Source organism: Saccopteryx bilineata, chromosome X (assembly GCF_036850765.1).
Source record: "Saccopteryx bilineata isolate mSacBil1 chromosome X, mSacBil1_pri_phased_curated, whole genome shotgun sequence".
Taxonomy (NCBI): Eukaryota; Metazoa; Chordata; class Mammalia; order Chiroptera; family Emballonuridae; genus Saccopteryx; species Saccopteryx bilineata.
In genome coordinates, this window is record NC_089502.1 from 65,031,975 (window position 1) to 65,059,953 (window position 27,979).

At 35.8% G+C, this 27,979-nt stretch overlaps 1 protein-coding gene across 1 annotated transcript in view; it reads left to right on the plus strand.

Annotated features, from left to right (window-relative positions):
* POF1B (POF1B actin binding protein) overlaps window positions 1-24,616 on the plus strand; it is an 84,346-nt gene extending 59,730 nt beyond the window's left edge. Inside the window, exons 10-17 of the mRNA XM_066249671.1 lie at window positions 1,667-1,759; window positions 2,598-2,711; window positions 3,541-3,693; window positions 4,043-4,162; window positions 5,464-5,592; window positions 6,534-6,616; window positions 19,962-20,076; window positions 22,725-24,616. Of these exons, the coding sequence (XP_066105768.1) occupies window positions 1,667-1,759; window positions 2,598-2,711; window positions 3,541-3,693; window positions 4,043-4,162; window positions 5,464-5,592; window positions 6,534-6,616; window positions 19,962-20,076; window positions 22,725-22,730 (813 nt within the window). The 3' untranslated portion in view covers window positions 22,731-24,616. The remainder of the gene's footprint in view (window positions 1-1,666; window positions 1,760-2,597; window positions 2,712-3,540; window positions 3,694-4,042; window positions 4,163-5,463; window positions 5,593-6,533; window positions 6,617-19,961; window positions 20,077-22,724) is intronic.
* Window positions 24,617-27,979: the final 3,363 nt, after the last annotated feature.

The following is a 27,979-nucleotide window of genomic DNA, read 5'->3' on the forward strand; positions in this document are numbered from 1 at the left end:
CCATCTGGTTTTGCCACATTCCCTGCTTAGCCTTTGTTGATACTGATCAGGAAAAGAGCTTATTGTTCCTCCCGAGCAGAAGTAAGAACTGTGGCTCTCTACTAGGCCCCCACCTTTTCAGGGCCTGGTTTAGATAGAAAGGAATACTTCATTACTTGTCCCCACTTGGCTTCCACTGACACTGCAAGTTGAGTGGTCTCATTTCCATCAGGCAGTGATAACAGTCTTTACACTCCACTAAGCGTTCTCTGACATCACCCTACCAGGGAGGCCAAGTGGTGTCCTTTTTTATTCTCAACTGATGGCATGGTATTTGTGGTCTAATTTTTTCCCAGTGGGGATGAAAATCCCATCACCCCACCTGACCTTTTCTAACACCAATGTGGTGAGTGGTGTTGGTGAAACTTTTTACAGCCTGGTGAGGAGAAAAGTCTAGGCTTCCTTTTTAGCCTTTGATGGTTGTGGTGGAGAGTAGAATTGCAGGATTTTTAAATGTGGTATTTAGCTGGAATATAGTAATTACCATATTTCCCCATGTATAAGATGTTCCCATGTATAAGACACATCTTAATTTTGGGGCCCAAAATTTGGAAAAAATATATTACATAAAGTTATTAAACTCAAATTTTATTCATTATAAAATTCATACAACTCCTCATCACTGTCAAAGCTCCCATCCTTTAGCTTGTGCTCATCTGTGTCTGATGACAAATCACTGTCTTCAACAATGAGTGCAAAAACAAGCACAAGAAAGTGGGAAATACAAGTAAAAAAATCTGCAACCACTGTATAAGATTCACCCAGTTTTTAGACCCCAAATTTTTCAGATAAAAAGATGTGTCTTATACATGGGGAAATACAGTATTATCCAAAAGTTCTCTGCCTGTCAGGCTGCCCTTTTCATGGCCCTTTGGCTCAAGAGAGTAGGCTTTTCTAGGGACTTTTATTATTTATACCCACTGGTGTTTCTGGGTTAGTGATTTCCACACCACCGGTGTGTGATATATGAAGTATTCCAAAGCAGACTTCTTTCTCTTTACATTTCTGAGTATTTTTATAACTGTGGGTTAACACCCAGAGCTTTTATTACACTTTAGCAGAAATAGGGAAAATTATTTCTATTTCATCTTTCCAAAAATGACAGTTATCTAAAGCAACAAGAACAGCAACAAAAAAACATTTTCTTTGAAGAAGGTAGTTCAACTTAGTAAAATGGCTTTTTCCTCACTTTAAAATATGAGATGTTTCTATGCTTTAAGGTTAAATTTAAGTAGTGTCGTTTGCTTCTCATCTGAGGTGAAATTCATGTATTTCGTAGAACACTTAGGATGATACATTTTAGTATCTGAAGGTTGACTTCCTATCTCTTCTGAACTTTTAAGAAAGAATAAATGTAAATCTGAGAATTTACTGATTAATTTCTATCTTGTGAAAAAGATGACATTTCATCATGGAAAAAATAATAGATTTTGTTCTAATTACATAGCTATGATCCCCAGGAGAATTTCTTGAATTATGTATGTACATTATTAACAATATAACCACATCAAATATAAAACTGTTAATAAGTTTGCTTATAGAAACAGAAAAATGAGATCACTACCATTGATATTATCTAATTCTAAATGCTAGTAACAATAAACTATTAATTGTTTTCTTCCTTCAGATGAGGGTTATGTCTGACAAGTCACTCCGGCTAGTGCTGTCCACATTCAGCAACATACGGGAGGAGCTTGGACATCTTCAAAATGACTTGACAGTAATGTTTATCTTTATTTTTTTCCAAAGTCTTTCTAGTTCCCGCCTTTCTGACATAGAAGCCAAGGCATTCAGTCCACCTTTTTAAAATTTAGTACTATACAATATTATACTTAACCAGACATAATTATTTCCTTGAAACAGTTAATCAAGGCTGAGAGGAAGAAAATAGCTCTACCGTGTAGATAGAAAGTTGGGAATGCACTTACTCATTAGTTTGCCATGAAGATAATTTACTTCTGAAAGCCAAGGAGTATCTTGTAAAATTAGGCTAATCTGACTCATTAAATGAGAATTTCCTTCTTTTCCAGAATAATAAAGCATACTCTGAATTTTTTTGAATCTTTGAAAACTTCTTTATCCAAGAATTTGCCCTTTCTGTTTTAATTGGTGTTCTTGATTCCAATTGCCAAGTTACATTCAGAATGTTTTTTGGACAATGAATAACTCGTTGAGGATTTTGGAGTGGGATTTTTTGTTTTGTTTTGTTTCTGAGTTCTGATGAACACATTTAGACTCTACTTTAAAAGTTTACCACCTGCTGGGATTAACAAGAACTCTTTCTAGATTGGCGCAAAACATTCCAATTATTCAGAAGGTTTTGCTTCATTGCACTTTGAATTAGTCAATCCATCAAGTTGTGTCTTTCAATATGCAGGTTTTTAAAGAGTCAATACATTTGTGTTTCATATTTTGTTTAACTTCTAAGAATTCTGTTCATTACGTAACTGCAAATGAAAAGTGCTTATGTTAACCTTCCAATGCAAACCAATGTTTGTGTTACGTTACTTTGGACAAGTTTCTGTAATTCTGAGTTGTAACAAAGAATATTGTTTCAGTCCCTGGAAAATGACAAGTTAAGACTTGAAAAAGACCTGGTTTTCAAAGAAAGTCAAATAAAAGAATATGAAGAACTCTTGGCATCAGTGAGAGCCAATAATCGTCAGCAGCAGGTAACTGGATATTTCCATTGATGACAAACTAGATCAGCAACTTTTCCTCTGCAGGATCATTGGTGCATTTATTGGACTGACACGATACAATCCAGACATAGTTAAAATCTGATGGGATAGTTCATTCATTTGAGAATGGAGTAACCTTAAATATTTTTAACAACTGAAAAGTCTCTCAGAAAAAGATAACCTTACATATTTTAGATATAAAGTTTATACAATCCACATTATCTGTGCTGTTGGGTGACAAGAATTGCATAAATATTGAAACTCTAAGAGCACTCATTGATTTAATTTACTATGATGTCATGAAAAAAATTTATATACCTTAACATGTGTTTGTTCAATGAAGAAGTGAAAGAATGAACTCTACAGTTATTCTACAGGTGTCAGAGCAGAATTGATGCCTAGGGAATAGTTATATGTCCCTAAGGCTGACCCCTTACTATTTTTCCCTCCCAAAGAAGTCCCAAGTTTTTGCTCAGCTTCCAGTTGTCACATAAATCATCAGGAATGGAGTCATTTTGGTGCATAATAGAAAGCATGGTACAATATTGTCAAAGAGGATCAATAGTATATTGCTAATTTGGTGCACTGAAATTTTATCTAGACCTGATTATTTCTCAGTCTAGATAGGAAAGTCAGACTAATGGCATGAATCTCATATATTGACATGGCTGACTTAACTTGCATTTTAAGGGGTCAATATTTAATAAAACTTGGCCTGGAAAAATATTTGCTTTATTTTATAAAACTAATCACCAAAAAGTGCACTCTTTTCCCAAAAGTAGAACACATGTGTCTTTATTTATTTGTGTCTTCTTTACAGCAAGGACTTCAAGATTCAACCTCAAAATGCCAAGTGTTAGAAGAAAAAAATCTCTCTCTTCGACATACACTGTCAGACATGGAATATAGATTAAAGGAACTGGAATACTGTAAACATAATTTAGAGCAAGAAAATAAAAATCTTAGAATGCAGGTATTAAAATTTGTTTCAAATATATGTTATTGCCTTAGTTAAACTATTGTGATCTTAGGATTGACAAATATACACTTACATATATACATTTGTAGTTCCATTGTATAACTATATATGTGTGTGTATATGTGCTCCTATTCATTTTGAGCAAATGCATGCACAGCTTTTTGATGTTCTCACATGCAAGTCTTCCTGCTGCCATTTGCGCTGTATAATGTCATTCTTAATAATTGCTCTCATTATTTCAATTTCTCATGAAATCATGTGATTTTTCACCTATTAAATCTTATAACACACTATGTTTCCTTTATAACAATCCAATTACAGAAAGTTATGCTGTCTTGTATAGGTTTCTGAGACTTGCACGGGCCCAGTGCTCCAGGCTAAAATGGATGAGTTTGGCAGCCGTTACATGGAGATGCTAAAAAACTTAAGAATGGAGAAAGATAGAGAGATCTGCAAGCTAAGGGTATGTTGATCCTACACTGCATAAATACCCAGGTTAGCACAACATTTCTAAGATAATAATGGTTTCAAGTTTAAAGCTACAAGGAAAAATCAAGTAAAGGTAGAGTTTTAAGAATATGCTATAGAACCTTTTGTTTGAACACATGTGACTATGTAAGGATATCGCTACATTGTCTTCAAATTTAGCTTAATCTTTTCTAAGGAATAACAAAACCCATTAAGCTTAGGGTTTGGCTCTTAATATTTACGTATTTATTTGATAACAGGGAGACCCTTTATGATCTTAACTAAGGCATGTTTATGCAGGCAAGAGAAACATTTGAGATTACCCAGCAAAACGACAGTTGGTTTCATAAATATCCTCACCTGACTTAGAGGAATGATGCATAGCGAGACCATTGTCAAACATAAAAGGGAAAACAGTGTTAAATTATGTATGTGTAACTGGCATCAAATAAGGGTGATATATATGAGAGTCAGTATGCATTTCTTGGCCTTGAAATTTTAGATCAAATTGATTAACTCAATTTAATAATTCCTATATGTAGCTAAATACATGTATTTTAATGCCATAACTGAACACAGATTGTTCTCTCCAAATATCGCTGAACAAAAATAGAAATAAAACAAAATATAATTTGTTCAAAAGCCTACTGGTTTTTCGGCACATCTCCTTCATTAGTTTCTTTTTCATTCCAACATTACTAATTACTCTTCAACCTAATAGCCATCTGTGCGCACATAATATACTACAGAGGAGAACGGACAAGATTAGGGGTATTAGAAGACTTGTCTTGAGTGAGATGCAGCTATGTTTCTTATTAGGTATATAACGGTGTCATTTAATGTCTCTGGATCTCAGCTGTTTATTTTGTAAATAAGTATTATAATAATACTCATCTCACAAGGCTGCTGTGAATCCTGAGATAAGTCATGCAGGATATTTTGTAAACTGCAAATCGTGATCTAATATCAGTCATCATTACTGAGTTTTCCTTAATTAGAGTTTGAAAGAATCCAAAGTGCCTGTTCTCTCAGCTTTATTTTAATTATTATGACCTAAGACTGTGAATAAAGTAATGCCTTTATGAAATAGTAAAAGCACTTCTAAAAATGAAAAATGATTAATTTGCATTTGAATTCATATTTTATACTCATAAAGCTCTATAAATGTTTATTGGCATTTTGCTCTTCATTTCATAGTTGGCTATATGACTTCATGTCATTTAACTTCTCTGGAACTCAGTTACCTGTTTTGTGAATGAGAATTAAAATAATTTTCATTTCTTTTCAAATCTGTAGACTCAATTAAATCAATACCAAAAAGATATTTCGAGAAGAGAAGGAAGTTGCAGTGACTTCCAATTCAAGCTTCATGAACTGACAAGCTTGCTGGAAGAAAAAGATGCCCTTATAAAGCGTCAGTCCGAGGTAAGGCCAAAAGGGCTAAGGGTGGGGCGGGACTCAGTCCTGTGGGATGAATGCTTCCCAGGGAGAGTAGAGGAAGACACACTTCCGAGATTCATTTTCTTCATGAAGTAAAATGTGAATGTGAAGAGGTAGAAGATTTCTATTTCAGAGAAAATAATTCAAACAAAAGCTAGAATTGAAGCAAAAATCAGTGCCACTGTGCATTTAATATTTTTAAGATAATTGATTTTATAACTCATTATCAGCGAACCTCCCAATAAGATTGTTGCACCTTAGTAGATTATTAGCTGCTTCAACAAGGGACTGTTTTATTCCTCTCTGTATCTGTGCCATGAAGCCAGGATCTGTTTCAAAATCAGCACTGAAGGAAGGAACTACCAACAATGGTGGTAACGTTACATTGCTGTCATTGAACAAATGGTAATTGTAGTTCTGTGATTGACTTTCTTGTAGGAAACAATACCGGTTTCCATATGTAAGTTTCAGAACTCTTCTGCTATGGCAATACTTGTCAAGATTTTTAGGACAAAAACTTTCACATCATCTTGAGAACCATGCCGATCAATCTCATGTTATCCCTCAAATATAGAAATTTTAGAGCTGTTCATGGATTCCTACATAGATATATAATGTAACTTATTGGGTACCATGAAGTAAGAATATACAGGGGTGGGCAAAAGTAGGTTTACAGTTGTTCATATGGAAAATAATACAATAATTAATAAATAATAATACAAGCATAAACCTTTGTACTCATAACTCTATACCTACTCTTGCTTACCCCTGTATAGTATCAACAAGTGGGATTGGAACATTTTTATTTTAAGGCTTACAAGGAAGCAGGACAAGTAATTATTATTAGTAACTTTATTAAATGATCAGACATACAGTTTACCTCATGTTTCTACTGTTAAATAATTATAATGCCTTTTATTTGTAAGGAACTATCGAAGTTGAGACAAGAAATATATTCATCTCATAACCAACCCTCCAGTTGTGGAAGGACTACAATTACCACTAAAAAGTAATGCATTTTTTTATTTAGAAATTAAATTTAATGGAAAGACAATGGTCCATAGGAACATATAAGTGTCAAGTGTTCATCTTCAATGGCACGTGAATTATTCATTGTGTTGTATGCCCATCACCCAAAGTCAAACAATTTCTATCACTACATGTTTGGCCCTCTTTAGTCCTCTTCCCTTCCCTCTCCCCCTGGTAACCACTTTATTTTTGCCTCTGTCTATAAGTCTCAGTTTTAGATCCCACATATGAGTGAAATCATATAGTTCTTAGCTTTTTCTGATTGACTTATTTTAGCTGATCTAGCAGGTGTGAGGTGGTAGCTCATTGTAGTTTTGATTTGCATTTCTCTACTAGCTAGGGAAGATGAGCATCTTTTTATCGATCTATTTGCTGTTAGTATGTCTTCATGAGAAAGGTGTCTGTTCAGGTCCTCTCCCCATTTTTTAATTGGATTGTTTGTTTGCTTGTTGTTGAACTTTATGAGTTCTTTATAGATATTGAATATTAACCACTTGTCAGAGCTGTTGTTTGTGGTTACCATCTCCCATTTGGTTGGCTGCCTTTTTGTTTTGTTGTCAGTTTCTTTTGTTGTGCAAAAACTTTTTAGTTTGATAAAGTCCCATTCACTTATTTTTGCCTTTACTTCTCTTGCCTTTGAGTTCAAATTCATAAAATGTTCTCTGTGACTGAGTTTCCTAAGATTGGTACCTAGGTGTTCTTCTATGTAGTTTATTGTTTCAGACCTTATATTTAGGTTTTTTTATTCTTTTTTTTTCTAAGGGAATGGAGGGAAGATAGTGAGAGACTCTGGCATGTACCCTGACCGGGATCCACCTGGAAACCCCCATCTGGGGCTGATGCTTGAATCCACTTATCTATTTTCAGCACCTGAGGCTGATGCCCAAACCAATTGAGCCACTAGCTGCGGGAGGGGAGGAGCAAGGGAATGGGGAGATGGAGCAGGGAGAGAAGCAGATGGTCGTTTCTCATGTGTGCTCTGACTGGGGATTAAACCCCAGGATGTCCACATGCCGGGCCAACAGTATATCCACTGAGCCAACCGGCCAAGGCCTTTGATTAATTTTGAATTAATTTTTGTGCATGAGGACAATCTATAATCAAGTTTTATTCTTTTGCATGAGGCTTTCTCATTTCCCCAGCACCATTTATTTAAGAGACTTTTCTTTCTCCATCGTATATTTTTGGCTCCTTTGTCAAAAGTTATTTGCACATATACATATGCTTTTATTTCTGGGCTCAGTTCCATTGGTCTGCATGTCTGTTTTTCTGCCAACACCATGCTGTTTTGATTATTGTGGATCTGAAGTATAATTTAGAAGTCCAGTTGTGTGCTACTTCAAGCTTTGTCTTTTTTTCTTTAAGATTGCTTTGGCTATTCAGGGTCTTCTATGGTTCTACATAAACCTGGTGATTTTTTTTGTTCTAGTTCTTTAAAAAATGACTTTGGCATTTTAATGGAGATTGCATTAACTTTGCATATTGCTTTGGGTAATATGGCCATTTTAACTGTGTTGATTTTTCCAGTCCACCAACACAAAATGTCTCATTTAATTGCTTTTTTTAAATCTCTTTTAATAAAGCTTTATAGTTTTCAGGATACATAGGTCTTTCACGTCCTTTGTTAAGTTTATTCCTATTTTGTTGTTGTTACAACTATAAAAGAAATTTTTTTAAAATTTTATTTTCTGAGGTTTTATTGTTGACATATAGGAAAACAGTAGATTTTTGTATATTGATTCTGTATCCTGAGACTTTACTGTATTTGTTTATTGTTTCTAATAGTTTTTCAGTGGAGTCTTTGGCATTTCCTATATACAGAATCATGTCATCTGCAGAAAGTGATATCTTTACTTCTTCTTTCCCAGTATGGATGCCTTTTATTTCTTTCTCTTGACTAATTGCTCTGGCTAGGACTTCCAGAACTATGTTGAATAAGAGTGGCAAGAGTGGTCATCCTCTTGTTTTTGATTTTAGAGGAAAAGCTTTCAGCTTCTCACCATTATGATATTGGCTAATGGTTTGTCATGTATGGTACTTATTATGTTGAAATATTTTCCTTCTATACCCATTTTACTATTGTTTAAATCATAAATGGATGTTGTATCTTAATGAATGTTTTTACAACATCTATTAATAAGATCATATAATTTTTGTCCTTTGTTTTGTTAATGTAGTATATAGCATTGATCGATTTGCATGTTTTGAACCATGCTTGTGGTCCTGGAATGAATCCCACTTGATTGTGATGTATTACTTTTTTAATGTTTTGTTTTATTTGATTTACTAGTATTTTGTTTAGGATTTTTCATCTGTATTCATCAGAGATATTGGTCTGTAATTTTCTTTTTTTGTTTGTTATCCTTGCCAGGTTTTGGTATCAGGGTTATGTTAGCCTCATCAAATGAGTTAGGGAATATTGCCTTTTCTTCAATTTTTTGGAAGACTTTGAAAAGGATAGGTAACAAATTTTTTTTTGAATGTGTGGTGGAATTCACTAGTGTAGCCATCTGGTTCTGGACTTCTATTTTGGGGGGAGGTTTTTGATAGTTATTTCAATTTCCTTACTGTTTGTCAGTCTATTTAAGTTTTCCACTTCATGATTTAGTCTAAGAAGATTGTATAGTTCTAAAAAGTTATCCATTCCTTCTAGGTGGCATATAATCTTCCATAGTATTCTACTGTGGTCCTTTGAATATCTGTCTGTGGTAACTCCTCCTCTTTCATTTCTCATTTTGTTTATGAGTCATTTCTTTTTTCCTAAGTGAGTCCAACCAGAGGTTTGTTGATTTTATTAAGCTTTCCTCAGAACCAGCTTGTTGTTGTATTAATTTTTTCTATAGGTTTGTTGTTGTTGTTGTTGTTATTGTCAATTTTATTCGATTCTGCTCTAATTTTTACTATTTCTTTTCTTCTGCTGACTTTGGGTTGCCTTCATTCTTCTTTTTCTAGTTGCTTAAGGTGTGATGTTAGATTGTATACTTGGGATCTCTCTTATTTCTTGATATAAGCCTGTAAGGATATAAACTTCCCTCTTATTACTACTTTCGCTGCATCCCAGAAGTTTTGGTATGTCATGTTGTCACTCTGATTTGTCTCTATATATCTTTTGATCTCTGCTTTTATTTTTTTCTTTGACCCAGTCATTTTTTAGCAAATTTGTTGAAAATCTTATTCATAGTTTTGTGATGTTTTTCTTTTGTATCAGGTAGAATAATCACACTCAGCCGCAGCTCTAGTATTTCCTGAAAAGGGGTTTTTCTGGTGATAAATTCCCTCTGATCCTGTATGTCTGCAAAGGTTTTATTTCTCCATCATATTTGAAGGATAACTTCAATGAATATAGAACTGTTGGCTGGTAATTCCTCTTTTACAGTACTTTGAATGTCTGTGGCCATGCTTTTCTGACTTGTAGAGTCTCTGCTAAGAAGTCTTATGATAACCTTCCTTTGTTATTTTCTCCTTTCCCATGGCTTTCTTGAGGATTATTTTTGTCATTAATTTTTGACAGTTGTAATACCATGTGTCCTGTAAAAGGAAGGACTCTTTGGATTGAGGTAATTAGGTGTTCTGTTTGCTTCTTGGATTCAAGAAGCTAGCTCTTTCCATAGGTTTGGGCAGTTTTCATCAATTATTTGTTTGAATAGGCTCTTCATTCCTTCTCCCTCTCTTCTTCTTCTGATATACTCATTATTCTTATATGGCTCTTTCTGATGGAGTCAGACAATTCTTGTAATGCTCTTTTTTAAAAAAAAATTTGAGTCTTTCTCTTCTTCCCTCTGCATCATCTCTAAGTGCCTATCTTCCATATCACTTATTTTTTCCTCTGCCTGGCAAGTTTTATTAGCTATACCTATGAGTTCATTCTTCATTTTGCTTATTGAGTTCTTCCTCTAGATAATGAGGATGTCTGTTTAGTTCCTTTATTATTATTATTATTATTTTGACAGAGAGAGAGTCAGAGAGAGGAACAGATAGAAAAAGACAGGAAGGGAGAGAGATGAGAAGCATCAATTCTTTGTTGCGGCACTTTAGTTGTTCATTGGTTGTTTTCTCATATGTGCCTTGACTGGGGAGCTCCAGCAGAGCAAGTGACCCCTTGCTCAAGCCAGTGACCTTGGGCTCAAGCCAACGACCTTGGGCTTCAAGCCAGCAACCTTTGGGCTCAAGGCAGCAACCCTGTGCTCAAGCTGGTGACCTTGGGGTTTCGAATGTGGGTCCTCTGTGTCCCAGTCCAACACTCTATCCACTGTGCCACCTCCTGGTCAGGCTCTGTTTGGTTCTTTTTAAAAATTTCAATCTCTTTGGTAAAGTACTTGTTTTGTTCATTAATTTATTTTCTGAGTCCATTAAATTGACTATCTATGTTTTCCTGTATTTTGTTGAGTATTTTCAAAGCTTCAGTTTTGGGTCCTCTGCCATTTATATCCCAAGTTTCCTTGTGTTTAAGATTGCTTTCTGGAGATTTTCATTTTCTTTCTGAACTGAATTTCTTTCTTGATTATTCATGGTATTTGATGGACTCTTTCTCTGTGTAGGTGTTTATGAGTGGCTCTTAGTAGTTAATTTCCAAGAGATTTTTAAAATTGTTTTCCAGTAGGCAGTGCTGGATTATTCATTTCAGCTCTGTGAAATCCCTGGCCGGCTCTCAGTGTGATGCTGTGATGTTGGGGGTGAGGTGGACTGGGGGGACCAGGTCACCTTCTTTGTTCTTCTCTCAGCAATGGTGACCTAGGCCCTCTGCATTTTCTCCCCTGTGCCCTGGCAGACTAAGGACCAGACACAGAGAACCCCCTTTGTGCAGGGGAAATAGTGGTTCTGTGCAGTTATCTCTTGTGTATGCTACAAATGTACCCTGACACCAAGAGAGAAGGAAGGCAAATTCTGGGAAACTGGGCGCTAGTGACACTTTGTATTTCCATTTCCTTCCCCAGTGTGCGGGCTGTGGGCAGACTGCAGGAGGCCCTGCAGAGTCCCTAAGTTATGTCACCTGCTCTGTTTCTACACTCAGCTGCAGCTCTAGTATTTCACTCCTGAGCATGCATCCCCATATCTCTCTGCTGCTCCTCCTGGCTATCCTTCCCTCTCTGCCCCCAGCCACTCCTTGCATACCTGTAGTTGCTTCAGTGCATGCATCTTTCAGGCACACCTGTGAGCCCAGCTGGGGTTCCTCTGCTGCATTATATCTGTTCAAATTGTTGAAATTTCCAAGGCAGAGATAAAGGGATCTCTCACTCTGCCATTCTTCTGACATCACTCCAATGCAATGTATATGTATTTAATTTAATATGACTTTGATTATTATATAATTGAAGTTATAGCATTATAGTTTATATATATAATTTATATATTTATATATACTAAAAATATATGTATATTAAATTTTCTCATCTCAAGAAAAAAATTATGTAACTATTTGTGTATGTGTGTATCCCTAGATAGAATCTAGTGCCATTTGCTGATCAGTAATTCTACTACAAAATAAATATTCACAAAATGATATCACTATTACAGTCAATAAAATTCTGTAGAACTCATTTCTTATATCTGTAATATATTAAATACAATGGAAGTAAAAACTAAACCATTGGTTTTTTAACAAACTATATGAGTCAGGGCTCTTTCACATGCATATGCCAAGAACCCAGCTTAAGTTGGGAGTTAGTTAGTGTATTTAATTGGTATCGCTTGGTGCCCAGATGGACTCTTGTTCTCAAAATGCATCTTTGGAAAGATTTCTTTGTCCCTTGGCTGTGTTCCTTCCTGTGTTCAGGTCCTTCTTCAGCAGAGTCTCCCATCGTGGCATAAATATGACCACAGTATATCCCAACAATTAGCAAAACCCAATAGAAAGTGACTCTTTACCCAAGAAATATTTTCAACAAAAGTCAATTTTGGATATTACACATAAATAGAATGATACAAAATGTGGGTTATGTGACAGGATTCTTTCACTTTGTATAATGTTTGTAGATTGAACCATATTTGAGCACGTGTCAGAACTTCATTGCTTTATGTTACTAAATAACATTCCATTTTATGGATATACAACATTTTACTTATCCATTTATCAATTTATGTACATTAGAGCTGTTTAAAATTTGGGGCCATTATTAATAATGTGTACAAATATGTGTGGATATATATGGTCTTTTTTTCTTTCTTTTTTTTTTAATATACGTAGAAGTGGAAATGCTGGGTCAAATGGTAACTCTGTGTTGCACTTTTTGAGTAACTGCTACTGTTTTACAAAGTAGCTGCACCACTCACATTCCCACCAGTAGCATACAAGGGTTTGTCAATTTTGTTGATCTTTTCAAAGAACCAGCTCCTTGTTCTATTAATTTTTTCTATAGTTTTTCTGTTCATTTATTTCTGCTCTGATTTTTATTATCTCCTTTCTTCGGCTGGTTTTGGGCTGTCTTTGTTCTTCTTTTTCCAGTTCCTTAAGGTGTGAAGTTAAGTGCCTCACTTGGGCTCTCTCTTGTTTGTTCAAAAAGAACTGAAGTGATATGAACTTCCCTCTTATCACTGCTTTTGCTGCATCCCATAGATTCTGATATGTTGTATTGTCATTTTCATTTATCTATGTATATCTTTTGATCTCTGTGCTTATTTCTTCTTTGACCCATTCATTTTTTAAAAGTACGTTGTTTAGTTTCCACATTTTTGTGGGTTTTTTTCCACTTTTTTGCAGTTGAATTCTAGTTTCAAGGCTTTATGATCAGAAAATATGCTTGGTACAACTTTGATTTTTCTGAATTTGATGATGTTATTTTTGTGGCCCAACATATGGTCAATTCTTTAGAATGATCCATGTACACTGGAGAAAAATGTATACTCAGTCACTTTGGGAAAATGTCCTGTAGATGTCTATCATATCCAGATGCTCTAGTGTTTTCTTTAAGGCCAATATATCTTTATTGATTCTCTGTTTGGATGACCGATCAAGAGCCGTCAGCAGTGTATTGAGGTCTGCAAATATGATTGTATTTTTGTCAGTTTTGTTTTAAGGTCAATAAGTAGCTGTCTTATATATTTTGATGCTCCTTGGTTTGGTCCATATATATTAGAATTGTTATGTCTTCTTGATTCAGCGTCCTGTTAATCATTATGAAATGACCATTTTTGTCTCTGAGTACTTTTGCTGTCTTGTAGTCAGCATTATTAGATATGAGTATTGCTACGCCTGCTTTTTTGCTGCTGTTGTTATTTGCTTGGAGTATTGTTTTCCAGTCTTTCACTTTGAATTTTTTTTTTATCCTTGTTGCTTAGATGATTTTCTTATAGGCAGCATACAGTTGGATTTTCTTTTTTAATCCACTCTGCTACTCTGTGACTTTTTATTGGTGAGTTTAATCTGTTTACATTTAGTGTAATTATTGACACTTGTGGGTTCCCAATTGCCATTTTATACATTGCTTTCTGTCAGTTTTGTGTCTTGTTTGATTCTTCTCTTTTGTTTTTCTATCGTTGTTTTTGTTTGGTTGTATTTCATACTTCTTTTCTATGTTGCTGTCTTTTTTAAATCATGTGTTTCTGTGGTGGTTTTTTCCAGGGTGGTTACCATTAAGTAATGAAAAGGGTTCCTACCCTGTTCATTGTAATGCACTATCTTGTGAGTACTTCTGTACTCCATCATCCTTTGCTACTGTTAATTTCAGTCCTCTCCCGCCCCTTTTTTTTGTTTTTCTTGTCACCGTTTAAATTTGGTTTTATTGTTTTCTTGGTAGAGGTTTTACTGGTAGTTTTGTTTTGTTTTGTTCTTTGTATCTGGTTGGAAAACCCCCTTTAGTAATTCCTGGAGTAGGGGTTTTCTGAAGATAAATTCCCTCATCTTTTCTGTATCTGTGAATGTTTTCATTTCTCCTTCTTATTTGAAGGATAGCTTTGATGGGTATAGTATTCTTGGCTGAAAGTTCCTCTCTTTCAGGACTTTGCATATTGGGGTCTACTCTCTTCTAGCTTGTAGAGTTCTGTTTAGAAATCTGATGATAATCTAATGGGCCTGCCTTTATATGTTGTATTCTTCTTTTCCCTGGCTGCCTTGAGAATTTTCTCTTTATTGTTGGTTTGTGCCAATTTCATTATGATGTGCCTTGTTGCAGGTTTGTTGGGGTTAAGAAAACTCGGAGTTCTATTTGCTTCTTGAATTTGAGGCTTTAGTTCTTTCCACAGGCTTGGGAAGTTCTCATCTATTATTTGTTTGAATATGTTCTCCATTCCATTTTCTCTCCTCCCTCTGATATACCTATTATTCTTATGTTATTCTTTTTGATGTAGTCAGACCATTCTTGTAGGGCTTTCTTATTTTTTTTTTTAATTTTTTAGTCTCTTTCTTCTTCTCTCTGTTGTGCCTCAAGTTGCTTGTCTTCTATTTCACTAATCATACCTTCTATCTGGCCTGTTCTATTAGCTAAGCTTGTTACCTCGTTTTTCAGCTCGTGAATTGAGTTTTTCATCTCTGTTTGATTTGTTTTTATAGTTTCAGTTTCCTTGGTAATATATTCTTTGTGTTCATTGAGTTGTTTTCTGAGCTCCCTAAATTACCTTTCTGTGTTTTCTTGTATATTTCTGAGTATTTTTAGGATTTCTATTTTAAATTCTTTGTCATTTAGCTCCAAGGTTTCCAATATATTAAATTTTTTCTCCATAGATTTTTCCTCATCTATCTGTGCTACCACTCTGTCTTTTGTATCCATGATATTTGATTTCCTTTTCCTTAATGGCATCTGAGGGTGGTTTTGTTGATAGTACTAATGATAATTAATAAAAAATGAAAAGTTAAAAAAATAAAAAAATTATTATTTCCCTTTTTCTTCACTCCTCTCTTCTCCCTTCCTTCTTGAGAAAATCTTGTAGTAAACTGTGAATTATATTGTGCTAAATAGAACAAAAACTACCTATAATGGAGGGCCTGTGTTGGGGAGAAGTGATAAAGGGGCAAAAAAGGGGGTATGGAGGGGTATGGACCCACAGAATGCAAAAAAGGAAAAAATTTGGGTCAAGAATAAAATGATTTGCTTTTAGGTGATGGTTAACTAAGAGATATAATGAGCGGAATAAGAGGGAAACAGGAAAAATGGGGAAAAATTTAAAAATTACTATTGTATTTAATGGAGCAACAACTAGATAAAATGGAGAGCCAGGGTTGGGAGCACTGCTAGTGAGTTACAAAGAAAAGTGAAGTAAAAAAAAACCCAAAGCAACACAAAGAAAAATTTGAGTCCCAAATAAAATAATTTGTTCGTGATTGAGGATTGAATGAGAGGAAAAGGAGAAAAGAAGAAACTAATATAGAGGGAGAAAAAAAGAAAAAGGAAAACACAAAAAGAAGAAAAAAGAATAAAAGGAGAGAGAGAGAGAGAGTTAAGGGTTTTGGAGTGCAACTCTCATAGAGAGAAAGGAAAAGGAAAGGAAAGATAATGAGAGATGTAACACTTATGGGTAGTGTAGTTCAAGGAGAGGAGATAGTAAGACCGGCAGAGAATTAAATAACCAAATTGGAAAAGGAAGAAAATAATTAAGACAAGAAGATAAGAGAAACAAACAAACAAATATAATAAAATGGGATAGGTTATAAAGTCTGTGGATTATTCTTGATTTTGAGAGGTTATCTTCTTGCTCTTTCTTTTCTCACCCCCTTCCTGTTCGGTGACTCTGTACCCCAGGTTCTGCCCCTGTAGCACATTTAGGTTGAGGTTTGCAGTTGATAAGTCTCTATGGCGATGTCATATATTGGGCTTCAGTCTCGTTGGCAGTCAAGGCTCATTAGCATTTGTCGGCTCACAATGAGAGAATCCGTTTTCGTTTTCCCGGAGCCTCTCTCCTAGTCTTTCCTTCCTGAATTAGCAACCTGATAATCCAGCTATGGGGTTGCTGCTGCCTCTGCCTGGAGAGTAAGAGGTTCAAAGAGCTGGCAAGTCCCTACTCTATTCCCCCTCAGTGCAGGGCTCTGGTAAGGCTCAGTCAGTCAGAGCCTGTAGCATAATCAGGCAGGGCTGGGAGCCGATTGTTTTCAAGGTGTCTTTCTATGTGCCTCTAGGCACGTCCCGAATGCCTCAGCACTCTGTGGGACCCCTTTCCCCAGGCTTTTGGCACTTAGTAACCTAACCTGTTTTGGCTGGGTAGAAGACGCCCTAGTCACTGTTTGCAAAGTAGGAGGACTTACAAGCTGCTGAATCCCTTTTTTTTAACATATAGCCCTGAGTATGCAAGCTCTGCCAATCAGAGGTTGCCCCCACACCTATGTGCATAGCATAACAAGAGGTACTAAAAATATCTCCCCTCTTTTCTTATATCACTGACCTGAGAGAGATCTTGTCAATTAGGGTCGCATAGGTCAGTTGGGAGGCAAGCAGACTGTGGGTTAAGCTAATCCTTCTGTTTAGCTAACGGGTCTGTTAGCTTGTATGGCTGGTTGAGGCGCCCCACCTACCTGGAGAGGTTCAAGCATAGGGAATCTTGCTTTCATGTGCCGCTCTTCAGGGCGCAGGGTCAGTGACACTGAGACTCTGGTGACAGCCCACACAAAAGCCTCTGACTCTGCCCCTCTGTCTGGGAACATGGGCACCCACTCCTGGGGGAATCTCTCACCCACTATCTGCGCTTGCTGACCAGGATATCAGGCCGGCCGCCTCTCACTCCAGGTGAGGCACCCTGCCCGCATGGAAAAATTCGAGCATAGGGAATTTCGCTCCTGCTCACTCCCCGTGTGCCGCTTTTCAGGGTGCAGTGGCGACCCTGAGACTCCGGTTTCAGCCCACACAAAGGCTTCTGTCTCTGCCCCTCTGTCTGGTAACACGGGCACCCACTCCCGGGACTCTAGGAGGAATCTTTCTCACACTATCTGCATGCGCTGACCAAGAGATCGGGGCGGATGGCTTGCCCCACTTGTTTTTCTTTGTCTGGATTTGGCGTGAGCATTAGCTTGTGTTGACTGGGTTGCCAAAGCACAGTTTCTCCTCAGCTTGGAAGTCCGTGCCACAGCCTGGTTCGGACGTTTGTGCCGCAGCCTGGTACTATTCACACCCTATGCCCGCCTTAGTTCCTATACTCTCAGTTCCCAGTGAAAGCAGCCCTTATTTAGGTTAGTGAGGAAGGCAGCCCTTTGTTAGGTTAGTGTTTCTTCCTCCATCTTATTTCCTTCGGGGTTGATTATATATTTAGTCAAATTTTCACTCGATCATACCTTTGTGTTTAGTGTGGAACTGCTGGAGGCTTCAAGGATAGATTTTTCTGTCTCTGGTTGAATATCCTGTTGAATTTTTGGGGAGATTTATCAGTATCACTCCTTATTGTGCCATTTCTCTGATGTCACTCCCAAATTGTATTATTATACTATACTTCACCACATGTAGCATACACACTTTATTTATTTATTTATTTTACAGAGACAGAGAGTCAGAGAGAGGGTTAGACAGGGACAGAGAGTCAGGAACGGAGAGATGAGAAGCATCAATCATTAGTTTTTCATTGTGCATTGTGACATCATAGTTGTTCATTGGTTGCTTTCTCATATGTGCCTTGACCATAGGCCTTCAGCAGACAGAGTAACCCCTTGCTCCAGCCAGCGACATTAGGTCCAAGCTAGTGAGCTTTTGCTCAAACCAGATGAGCCTCGCTCAAACTGGTGACCTCGGGGTCTCGAACCTGGGTCCTCGGCATCCCAGTTCGATGCTCTATCCACTGCACCACCACCTAGTCAGGTGCATACACACTTTATGATAGCATATTTCCATTTCCCCTTCATGATCTATTTGCTATTTTTGCTGTATATATTTACTTTTACATATATTAGAAAGCCCCAGTGCAGTATTGCTTTCCCTTTAATAGCCGATTATTTTTAAAGAAATATTAATGAGAAAAATAATACCCAAACTGTTTTAAATTCACCCACATATTTAATTTTTCTGTTGCTATGCATTCTTTTGCTTATCTCCAAATTTCCATCTGATACCATCTTCTCTCTGCCAGAAGGACTGCCCTTAACATTTCTTGCCACGCTGCTATGATGGTGAAGACTTCTCTTTGCTTTCTATGTCTGAAACCCATCTTTTCTTTTGTCTTTATTATTCAAAGTTATTTTTACTGTGTATAGAGTAGTAAGTTGATAGTTATCTTTTCCATGAGTACTTTAAAGATGCCAGTCTACTGCCCTCTGACTTTCACTGTCTGATAAGAAGTTTGCTGTTTATTTTATGATTATCTTCCCCCTTTTAATAATGTTTTTCTCTGGTTGTTTGTAAGATTCTTTATCACTAGTTTTCAACAATATGATAATGTGCATATCTGTGTGTAGTTTCTTTCTTAACATCTTTTCTGTGATGTTCATTGTGCTTCTTGGATCTGTGTGTTTACAGTATTCAACAACTTTGGAAACAATTGGTCATTATTCCTTCAATTATTTTTGTCTCTTGTCCATCCTATAAGAATTCAATTACATATATAATGCTGGCATCTGATATTTTTCATAGCTAACACATAATCTAAATATTTTTTTGTCTCTTTATTCTCATGTTTTATTTTGGACAAATTTTCTTGATGTCTTCAAATTTGTAGTATTTTCTTCTTTAGTGCCAAAATGTTGCTAATCCCATGATTACAATGTATTTTCCATCTATAGAAGTTCAATGTATACCTTGATATCCTTCATATTATAGTGTTCTCTATATTGTTCATGCTTTCCTCTAATTTTTGAACATAAAGTTTATATTTTTATACTTCTAATAGTTGTATCTTTGCTTACTTGTTTCTTTTATCTATCTTTTCTTGGCCTGTTTCTGCTAATTTATTTTTCACTTTGTTATTAGTCATATATCCCTGCTTCATTGCATGTACACATTTTTCACTGAAGGCCATACATTTTAACTTTACATACTAAAGCTGTGAATATTTTTTATATCACTCTAAGTATTTTGTAGTTTTGTTCTGAGAGAGAGTTCTTTGGAAACAGTTTATTACTTTCAAGTCTTGCTTTTAAACTCTATTATCACAACCTGCAGTCTAAGACTAATGCATCCGTCAACTAAGCCTGTTCTTTTTGGTGGGCTCTGCCTGTTTTCTCCCATATGAAGAATTATTTCCACTCTGGTTGGTAGAACACAGGTATTTCCATTACCATGTGACTCTAGGAATTTCCACACGACTCCCTTTCAGTGCTTTTTCCCTGTGCTAGGTAACTTTTTCATATGCTTGCACTGGCTAGGACCCAGAGTCATGCAGAACCAAATTAATTTAATAAGGGAAATCAACCTAGGAGTGACTAAATAGGAATGCAAGTTATTTTCTTGTTCAGCTTGTAAAGTAATTTTTTGTCTGTATAGGTACAGGACACAATATCCAATCCTAGGCCTCCTGTATGATGACTATGAATACATACCCCCGGGTAGTGACACACAGACGATTGTGATTGAGAAAAAAGAAGACAAATGGAATTGTGTAAGTTCACTTGGGCATATCTAGTCCTTGTAGTGTTAAAATATATACAGATCCTATACATAACAACTTAAAAAAATTCTGATAAAATATCAGAATGAACTAAAATCGTACAGTATTTGTTTTTTCCTCTCAAGAATTTTCCATACTTCCCTTACTGAGATATAGGAAGAATTAAGAAACTTTGCAATGATTCATACAAGGGGGGTTATAATTATCAAACTATAATAAATTAAATATGATTTTACCCCAAAGAAGAAGACAGTTAACATTGGCCATGTACTAATTTTATTTCCTTGCACATCTGAGGAATTATTGAGTCAATTCTATTCAAATTTTCAAAAACCTATTATTTTTAAATCAGGTACAAAATGTCATACACAATTATGAAGAGGAATGGAAGATAGAAAAGCAGGTTTTAATATAATTTCTTTGCAATCTTGTACATGGTACTTATTCCTGTAGATTTTAAATTAAGATTTTTGAAAGGCAGGAGGTGTGCCTGTCTTTCTAACTAGATTATACGATTCTCTAGCTTTAAGTCCCATAGTTATAGTTAGGCTGATGAAGAGTACTTTAAAGGTCATGTACTCTAATAACTACCTTCTACATCTTCTAGGAATGACAAGATGATATAGACCTTAGCATCGTTCTCAATAGTCCAATACATTATTGGAGAGGGGGTACTGATTACTAAAACCTTCTTCTAAAGGACTGAGAGCTACTCTCCTAAAACTTCTACTTATTGAACCATTAACCTTTCAAAATAATGAACATCAGGCAGAGGATACATTTTCCTAGCTTAGTGGTTCCATATCAGGGGCAATGTTTCCCCTTTGGGGATATTTAGCACTGTTTGGAAACATTTTTTGGTTCTCACGACTAAGAGTTTGTTACTATTGGCGTTTGGTGGAGAAAGGCAGGAATGCTGTGAAACAATCAGTGTGCAGGGCAGACATCCCCCACAACAAAGAATTATCTACCCCAAAATGTTAATAAATAGTGCTGAGTTGAGAAACTCTTGGAACATAACAGAACGACCTTGGGGCTCCTTTTCTCTCCTATTATATTCTCCTATCACACTGCCAAGGAATTGTAACAGTAAGCTACTGAGAGTGATGGGAATGTGTGACATCCCCCAATTGCAATGGACAGAAAAAGGTTGAGAATTCTAGCTTTGAAACAATACAGTATCTGACTTTACCACTGTGAAAATGACAGTCTCTGTTTTGTTAATAACTGCTTACTAAAAGCAGATAAAACTAATCTATGGTTATTGAAGTCAGAGAGCGGTTACCCTTGAGGGCTTGAAGGAAGGTAGGTATTGGAAGGGAGCATCAGGAAGACTGCTAGAGTACTTAGCATGCTGATTTTTTGATCTGGGTGATGTCTGTGTGGCTCAGCTTGGGAAAATTCATGTTAATTGTACACTTATACGTGCACGTTTTTCTACAAGTTTATCATACTTCAATAAAAGTGTTAAAATGCTTAAGCAAAATGAGCAACCGGTACATATACAAATGCCATTCAATCATTTGCATAACCGTTTGAAGAAAATTTAGAATCACAGATATATAGTTAATAAAATATTATGGATGTATGTAGTTATTAAATTATTGCAGATATATAGTTAATAAAATTAAGACTCTATGAAGTAATTCACCTTAAAATTACCTTTTAGTTGAACAAGCTCAAATGTATATAAGTAAAAAAAGAATTCAGAATATGTTTAGCTCTGAAGCCCTTTTCTAACTACAATCAATCCACTGATCCTGTATACATGGTTGACTATCGTCAATAAAAGCAACCAACATTTAGTAACCCCAAAATAAAAATAATGTGAGCATTGACATATGTTGTGTTTCCTAGGCCACTTATTAGTTGAGAATTGCTTATTACTAATTGTTAAGTAATAAAGGGTACTCAATAGCCCATGAACCAGAGGAGCAGCAAGGGAAAGTCAGTATAGGATTTAAAATTTGTCACTCAGATTTTTTGATGTTGAAATTTAAGACTGAAAATTATTGCTGCTACTACCCACATGTACCCAGAGGTGGCATCAAGTGAAGGTCTGTCAGATCAAGGGTCTACAGAATGGCAGTCATCACCATTTCCATTAAAACTGTACAGCAGTAAATATACAGCTCCCACAAATTAGGGGACATTTCAAAATGAATATGAAGCGATAAAATATCCCCTAAGTTTTGTGAGCAATGTATCAACCTGGACATCTTAGAGGGATAGATACTAATAACAAGTTCAAAATATATTTAAGTAAATTCACAAATGAAATATGTGTGTGTGTGTGTGTGTGTGTGTGTATATATATATATATATATATATATATATATATATAAATAAAATTAGAGACATTTGGACATATTTAGCCTCTAAATATGACAGACCAAGGAAGAAATATACTGAATCCTTACTCCCTACTGCTTAAAGTCATTTTAAACATATCCCTTAATATAAGTCAGACAAAGTATTTTTTCATTGAATATGCATATAAAAGAGCACCACAAAAGTGCAGTACATTGCCTTTGGTTTTATATCTATAAATGTAAATAATTTTTCAAAACCATGTTTATACCATGACAATGTCTAAAATTGATTATGTAAACTAACTTTTTGCTTTCTTTTTTTCCTAGCCATGAATGACGCTCTAAGTCATAGAAGGTTTTGGGGAGTCTGCGCTGGTACTTCGTTATCTTTCCGTAACTAAAGGCCAATCAACATTTTGAACCGTGGCACTACCCAGTGAATTGAATAGAATGAATTAGTTCTGCAACTGACTCTCTCCAGCCACTTATGAGGCCTAAATCCTTTCTGTCACATTTTTGTATTCAATATAACAACATACTGCTTAAACTTCCATTGTAGACAACTTAGGACATAATTCACTGTTTTTCAATAGGATGTTTCTTATATACTGAAGTAATTTGTTGGGATAGAGACTTTACAAATTATTCCATTACAAAATATGCAATTCAGCTACAAGGATAGATGCTTATGCAAAAGACTATTGAATTTTTTAAAAAAGTTTATTGCGTGGTATATTCAGCATATATTTGCTTCTCTCACATTGAACCTTATAACTACCAGTGATACTTCTTTACATGCTATTTATACCTCTTACAGACATAACTAAAGCAAGGGTGATGGTTAACCTCATTAAGTAGGGAAGTGGGATAATGTCTCCTTAAATCCGTTAATTTAACATTATGCTATTAAGTTTCTAAGTACATCTCAGTGGCTTGGAGAACCTGTTCCTTCAAAGCATATCATCCCCAAATGAGCCCACCTACTTCTTTAAAAACATATCACAGTATACTGTAGTAGTGGATAGAAAGAAGGTAAACATTTTTATAGGAGAATACATAATGTATCATTGAAATATTGCATAAAAGCTTAAGAAATAAAAATAGCAACAACACATTATTGATATCTGTATCCTACATGGAAGACATTTTATATTAGAGTATTTAATGTACTTAGAAGTTGGTTGATTGATTGGGTTCTAATGACCTTACAAAGTGAACAAAAGTATTTTTAAATGCATTAGAAAAGAACAAAATGTCTCAATTTCAAGTCCTCTGCTTAATGTTAAGAATTAGCAAAAATTAAAATGTTTGCATTTGAGAAAGTATAGACTTAAGATAACAAATTTATTTGGGTTACATTTGAATGAGATTTTACACCGAAATATGTCTGCAAACATCTATATAGAAATCTTTCATACTCTATAACTATACTTTAATAATTATTCATTATACTGAGACATTGTTAAGATAGGTACAAATGATGCACTACACTAAATCAAGCCATCAATGAGAAAAGTGCTTTTAATACTCAAACTTCTCAAATAAGTTTTGATGTGAAGCTGGAAGCCTTAACTTGTTATCTTAATACTTTGACTAAAATATCAAACTCTATAATATGGATTGATACAATTCCAATTTTATCAATATTTTGTGACAGAAAATGTAAATATTTTCCATGAGCTATATACTCTTTACATTTCCCCCTTGCTATGGGAACAACAGGGCCATTTCTCCTCTGCTAACTACTCATATGTGTGACTGTTAACAACATTGTCATTGTAATCTACTCAATACATGTAACATCAATGTAAGTTATTAGTAGCCTAATAGAAAACTATCACCGTAACTGTCTGAAAATGAGAACAAGTGTAATTTCTCCCAAATAACAATCCAAAATAACAGTCTGTAACATGGGGTAGTTAAGAAGTCAGCACATCATTGGCTCACTGCATCCATGTATAATGACTGAATGGGATTGTCATAACAAGGTACTTATTACACTTAATAAACTTAAGTGTATGTATTTCTTTTACAATTTGTGACTAAGATCAATAAAAAAATAGTATTGATTTTTCTCTCCCAAGTTTCACATAGCTTATCTGAAAATTGCAAAGATGTTGTCAGGTGAGACATGACGATTATCTAACTTCTGTTCCAGTATGTTTCACTTTAGATGTTGAATAAGATGGAGATTGTGCAAGAAATGCAAAACAATCTATTTAAGTGTCTAAATAAAGTATGTGAAGTATCTGTATGATTTTAATGGAAGTTCTACTAAGAAACATGCAGGGTGCATTTTTAGCTTAGAGGCACATTTTTGTCAGGAAGTTATTATCATGTGAAATATTTATGTTAGAACTACAAACACCCTTCAAATTTTAAAAAAAAAAGGCCTGTGTGGACTACTAGTGACAATTTAACATAGTTGGACCTCTGGTTGCTATAGGTTTTTGCTTTAAAAACCTAGTCTTACAAATCTAGTCTTCTAATTTCCATAACTCACCTCTTGCAAACATGATTTTGTAAAGCATTCTTCCCATCACTGTAATAGTATTTTAGCTGTGACACCTTTTCTTAACACAAACAGTACAAAAGGATCAAAATGAAGCTTAAAAAATTCATCCACCCCCCTACTTAGATTACCTTAATAAGAAGCCTTTCCCACTTTTCCTCATAATTGTAATCTACAACGATGATGTGTGGACATAATTCTTTTGAAAGTAAGAAGATTTCCCTACAAGGCACCCCCCACTACACACTATTATTAAATTTATTGGATTTCCATAATACTTTCTATCCAACAAAAAATACAAAATATTTTATGCTCATCCTAGGATAAAGTGACAAATATAATTAAAAAAATAATGTAATAAAAATGCAGCTGTTTCAATAATAGTGACAAGATAAGACATATGTCTTTTAAGTCAACAAAGGTGCACTGGAATTGTTTTAAGACAAATTACATGGTAGCCAGGTGGTCTTGGTAATCTTCTTGGATTGTTTTCTTGTAGATAAGAGGAAGTCCAGGGTCTTTGGTTTGGTTTCCCTTCCCATTCCATTAAAATATTTTTTTTGTTATTAAATTTTATTTTCCAGAGATCCTTCATGTTAAGGGATAGCCTTTGCAATATAAATATAGTGCCATGTAGTCAGTGTTGAACACCCCCTAGCTCATGTGTACCAAGATATAATGAATCAGACCAGTTTCTTAAAATGAGAGAATATATAGGCTTTGTGAGGTAGTTCCTTAAAGGTGGCCAGTGAATCAGCCATGTTATAATGGGTAGGTGGCATTGGGATCTAGGATGACAAGGTTTTGGAGTTAGATGTCAGGTGACTGAGACATTATGGGATAGTTTAAATATTGCCAATTGGTCCAAAATTTAAAATGAAGCAGAGTTCCCTTTGAAATAGTTATTTAAGTAATGTTCAGAAGCAAAGGCTTAGCAACTAGAACAAGGCAGGTGAAAACATTTTTCGTTTGGGGTTATCTAGTGCTGCAGTCTTGACCCTACTGTGCCCCAATATTTTTTCCAGGGCCTCTGAACTGCCAATAACACTAGCCAATTCTTATCTAGGATCCAAGGTTCTAAGATACCTTTTTAAACCAGTATAAAATTTACAATAGATTTTGGAAGCACACGGTGGAGTTGAACAAAATTGGGAACATTCTCTAATCCAGTGATATTCTAGGGTACTAATCTAGTTCTGCATTTTCTCCAAAAGAAACATTATTGGCCATAAAAACCTTATTGATTAGAATTCTAAGTCTAGCCAGCATTTTTTTTTTGTTAGCAGAGAAGGGGAAATAGACAATCTCACATGTGCCCCAACTCGGATCAACCCCCGTCTGTGGCCAATGCTATGCCCATCTAAGGCCATGCTCGCAACCAAGATATTTTTAGTGCCTGATGCAGAGGCTCTACAGAGCCATCGTCCACACCTGGGGCAGATGCACTAAACTAATTGAGCCATGGCTGCAGGAGTGGGAGAGGGGAGGGGGAGACGGAGGAATGGAGAAGCCCATAGTCGTTTCTCCTGTATTCCCTGATGGGGAATTAAACCTGGAACATCCACACGCTGGGTTGATGCTCTATCACTGACCCACTGGCCAGGGCCCGGTATTGTCATCATCATCATCATCACCACAACAAGGAGATCTGAACAAGAGAATACTTTTGTTCCTCTGACTTCATGTGAGATGAGTCTTTTTCTTCTGGAAGTTGATATATTTAAGATTAAGAACTTCGCTATATATTTTTCAAAAATTGTTAAAAAGATGTCTGGGATTTACTTCATATTAAACCAATGAGATTAGAGCATTTCGAAGTAAACCAATTGGGTAGGTGGGTGCAGGGAGACATGAGGGAGAATATAAATGAACAAGATCGGCCACAAAAGGATGATTGTTGAACCTTGGTGGTGGTTATATACTGTAGGGTTTCCTAATATTCTTCTGTTTATATGGATTTGAAAGTATTCTGCAATAAAAGTTAGATTTTATACATAGATATATATATCTCATATTTAAAAAAAAATTTTTCATTAAGTTTGACCAGGTGGTTGCCCAGTGGATAGATGAGGACTCAAGTTCCAAACCCTGAGGTTGCCAGGTGGAGTGTGGGCTCATCAGCTTGAGCGTGAGGTTGCTAGCTTTTGTGTGGGATCATAGACATGACCCTGTGGTCACTGGTTTGAGCCCAAAGTCACTAGCTTGAGCAAGGGATCACTGGCTGGACTGCCCGCCCCCAGTCAAGGCACATATGAGAAGGCAATCAGTGAACAACAACTAAGGTGCTGTAACTATGAGTTGATACTTCTCATCTCTTTCCCTTCCTGCCTGTCCCTGTCTGTCACTTTAAAAAATTCAATTAAAAGAGGAAAAGGGAGGGGAAGGGAGAGAGAGAAAAGCACCAACTCGTTCCACTTAGTTGTTCCACTTAGTTGTGTATTCAGTGAATGATTCTCACATGTGCCCAGACCAGAGATTAAACCCATGGCCTCAGTGCGCCGAGTGCTTTATCTGCTGAGTCCCCCAGCCAGGGCTATATCATATATATTTTAAGGGCAGTTGAAATTTTAAACTGGTGGTTGTCCTGTACCAACATGAGTTTAATTTGAGAGCCGTATCCTTGTAAGAATCCCAACTGACTACCAATCCTTTCCTTTCCATCACAGTGTAGGCCATTCAAAAGTCACAATCAGAAATATTCATTTCCACAAAATGGTCTTGAACTGTTGTGGAAAATGCTTTTAAAATAATTAACAAATTATTTCTCTATCTTATGAATGCACTTTGACCTACACTTTTTAGGTGAAATATGTTTTATCATAAGACAAACCTGGGCGAGTAAAATGCGTCTTTTTAAAACAATTTTTTGTTAACATGGACTAAATTTTTATTTGTTCTGTCTTGGATGAGGTTTTCTAGACCCATTTATAAGTGAAAGGAAGAAAATCCATCTACTTTTCTCCAGCTCCACTATAACCGTGACCAATGGGAATAACCTCTTTACATGGCTCCCTACTTCCTTCGGCTCATCCATACTTTCCCTACACAGCCTTCAGAGTGATCTTCAAAA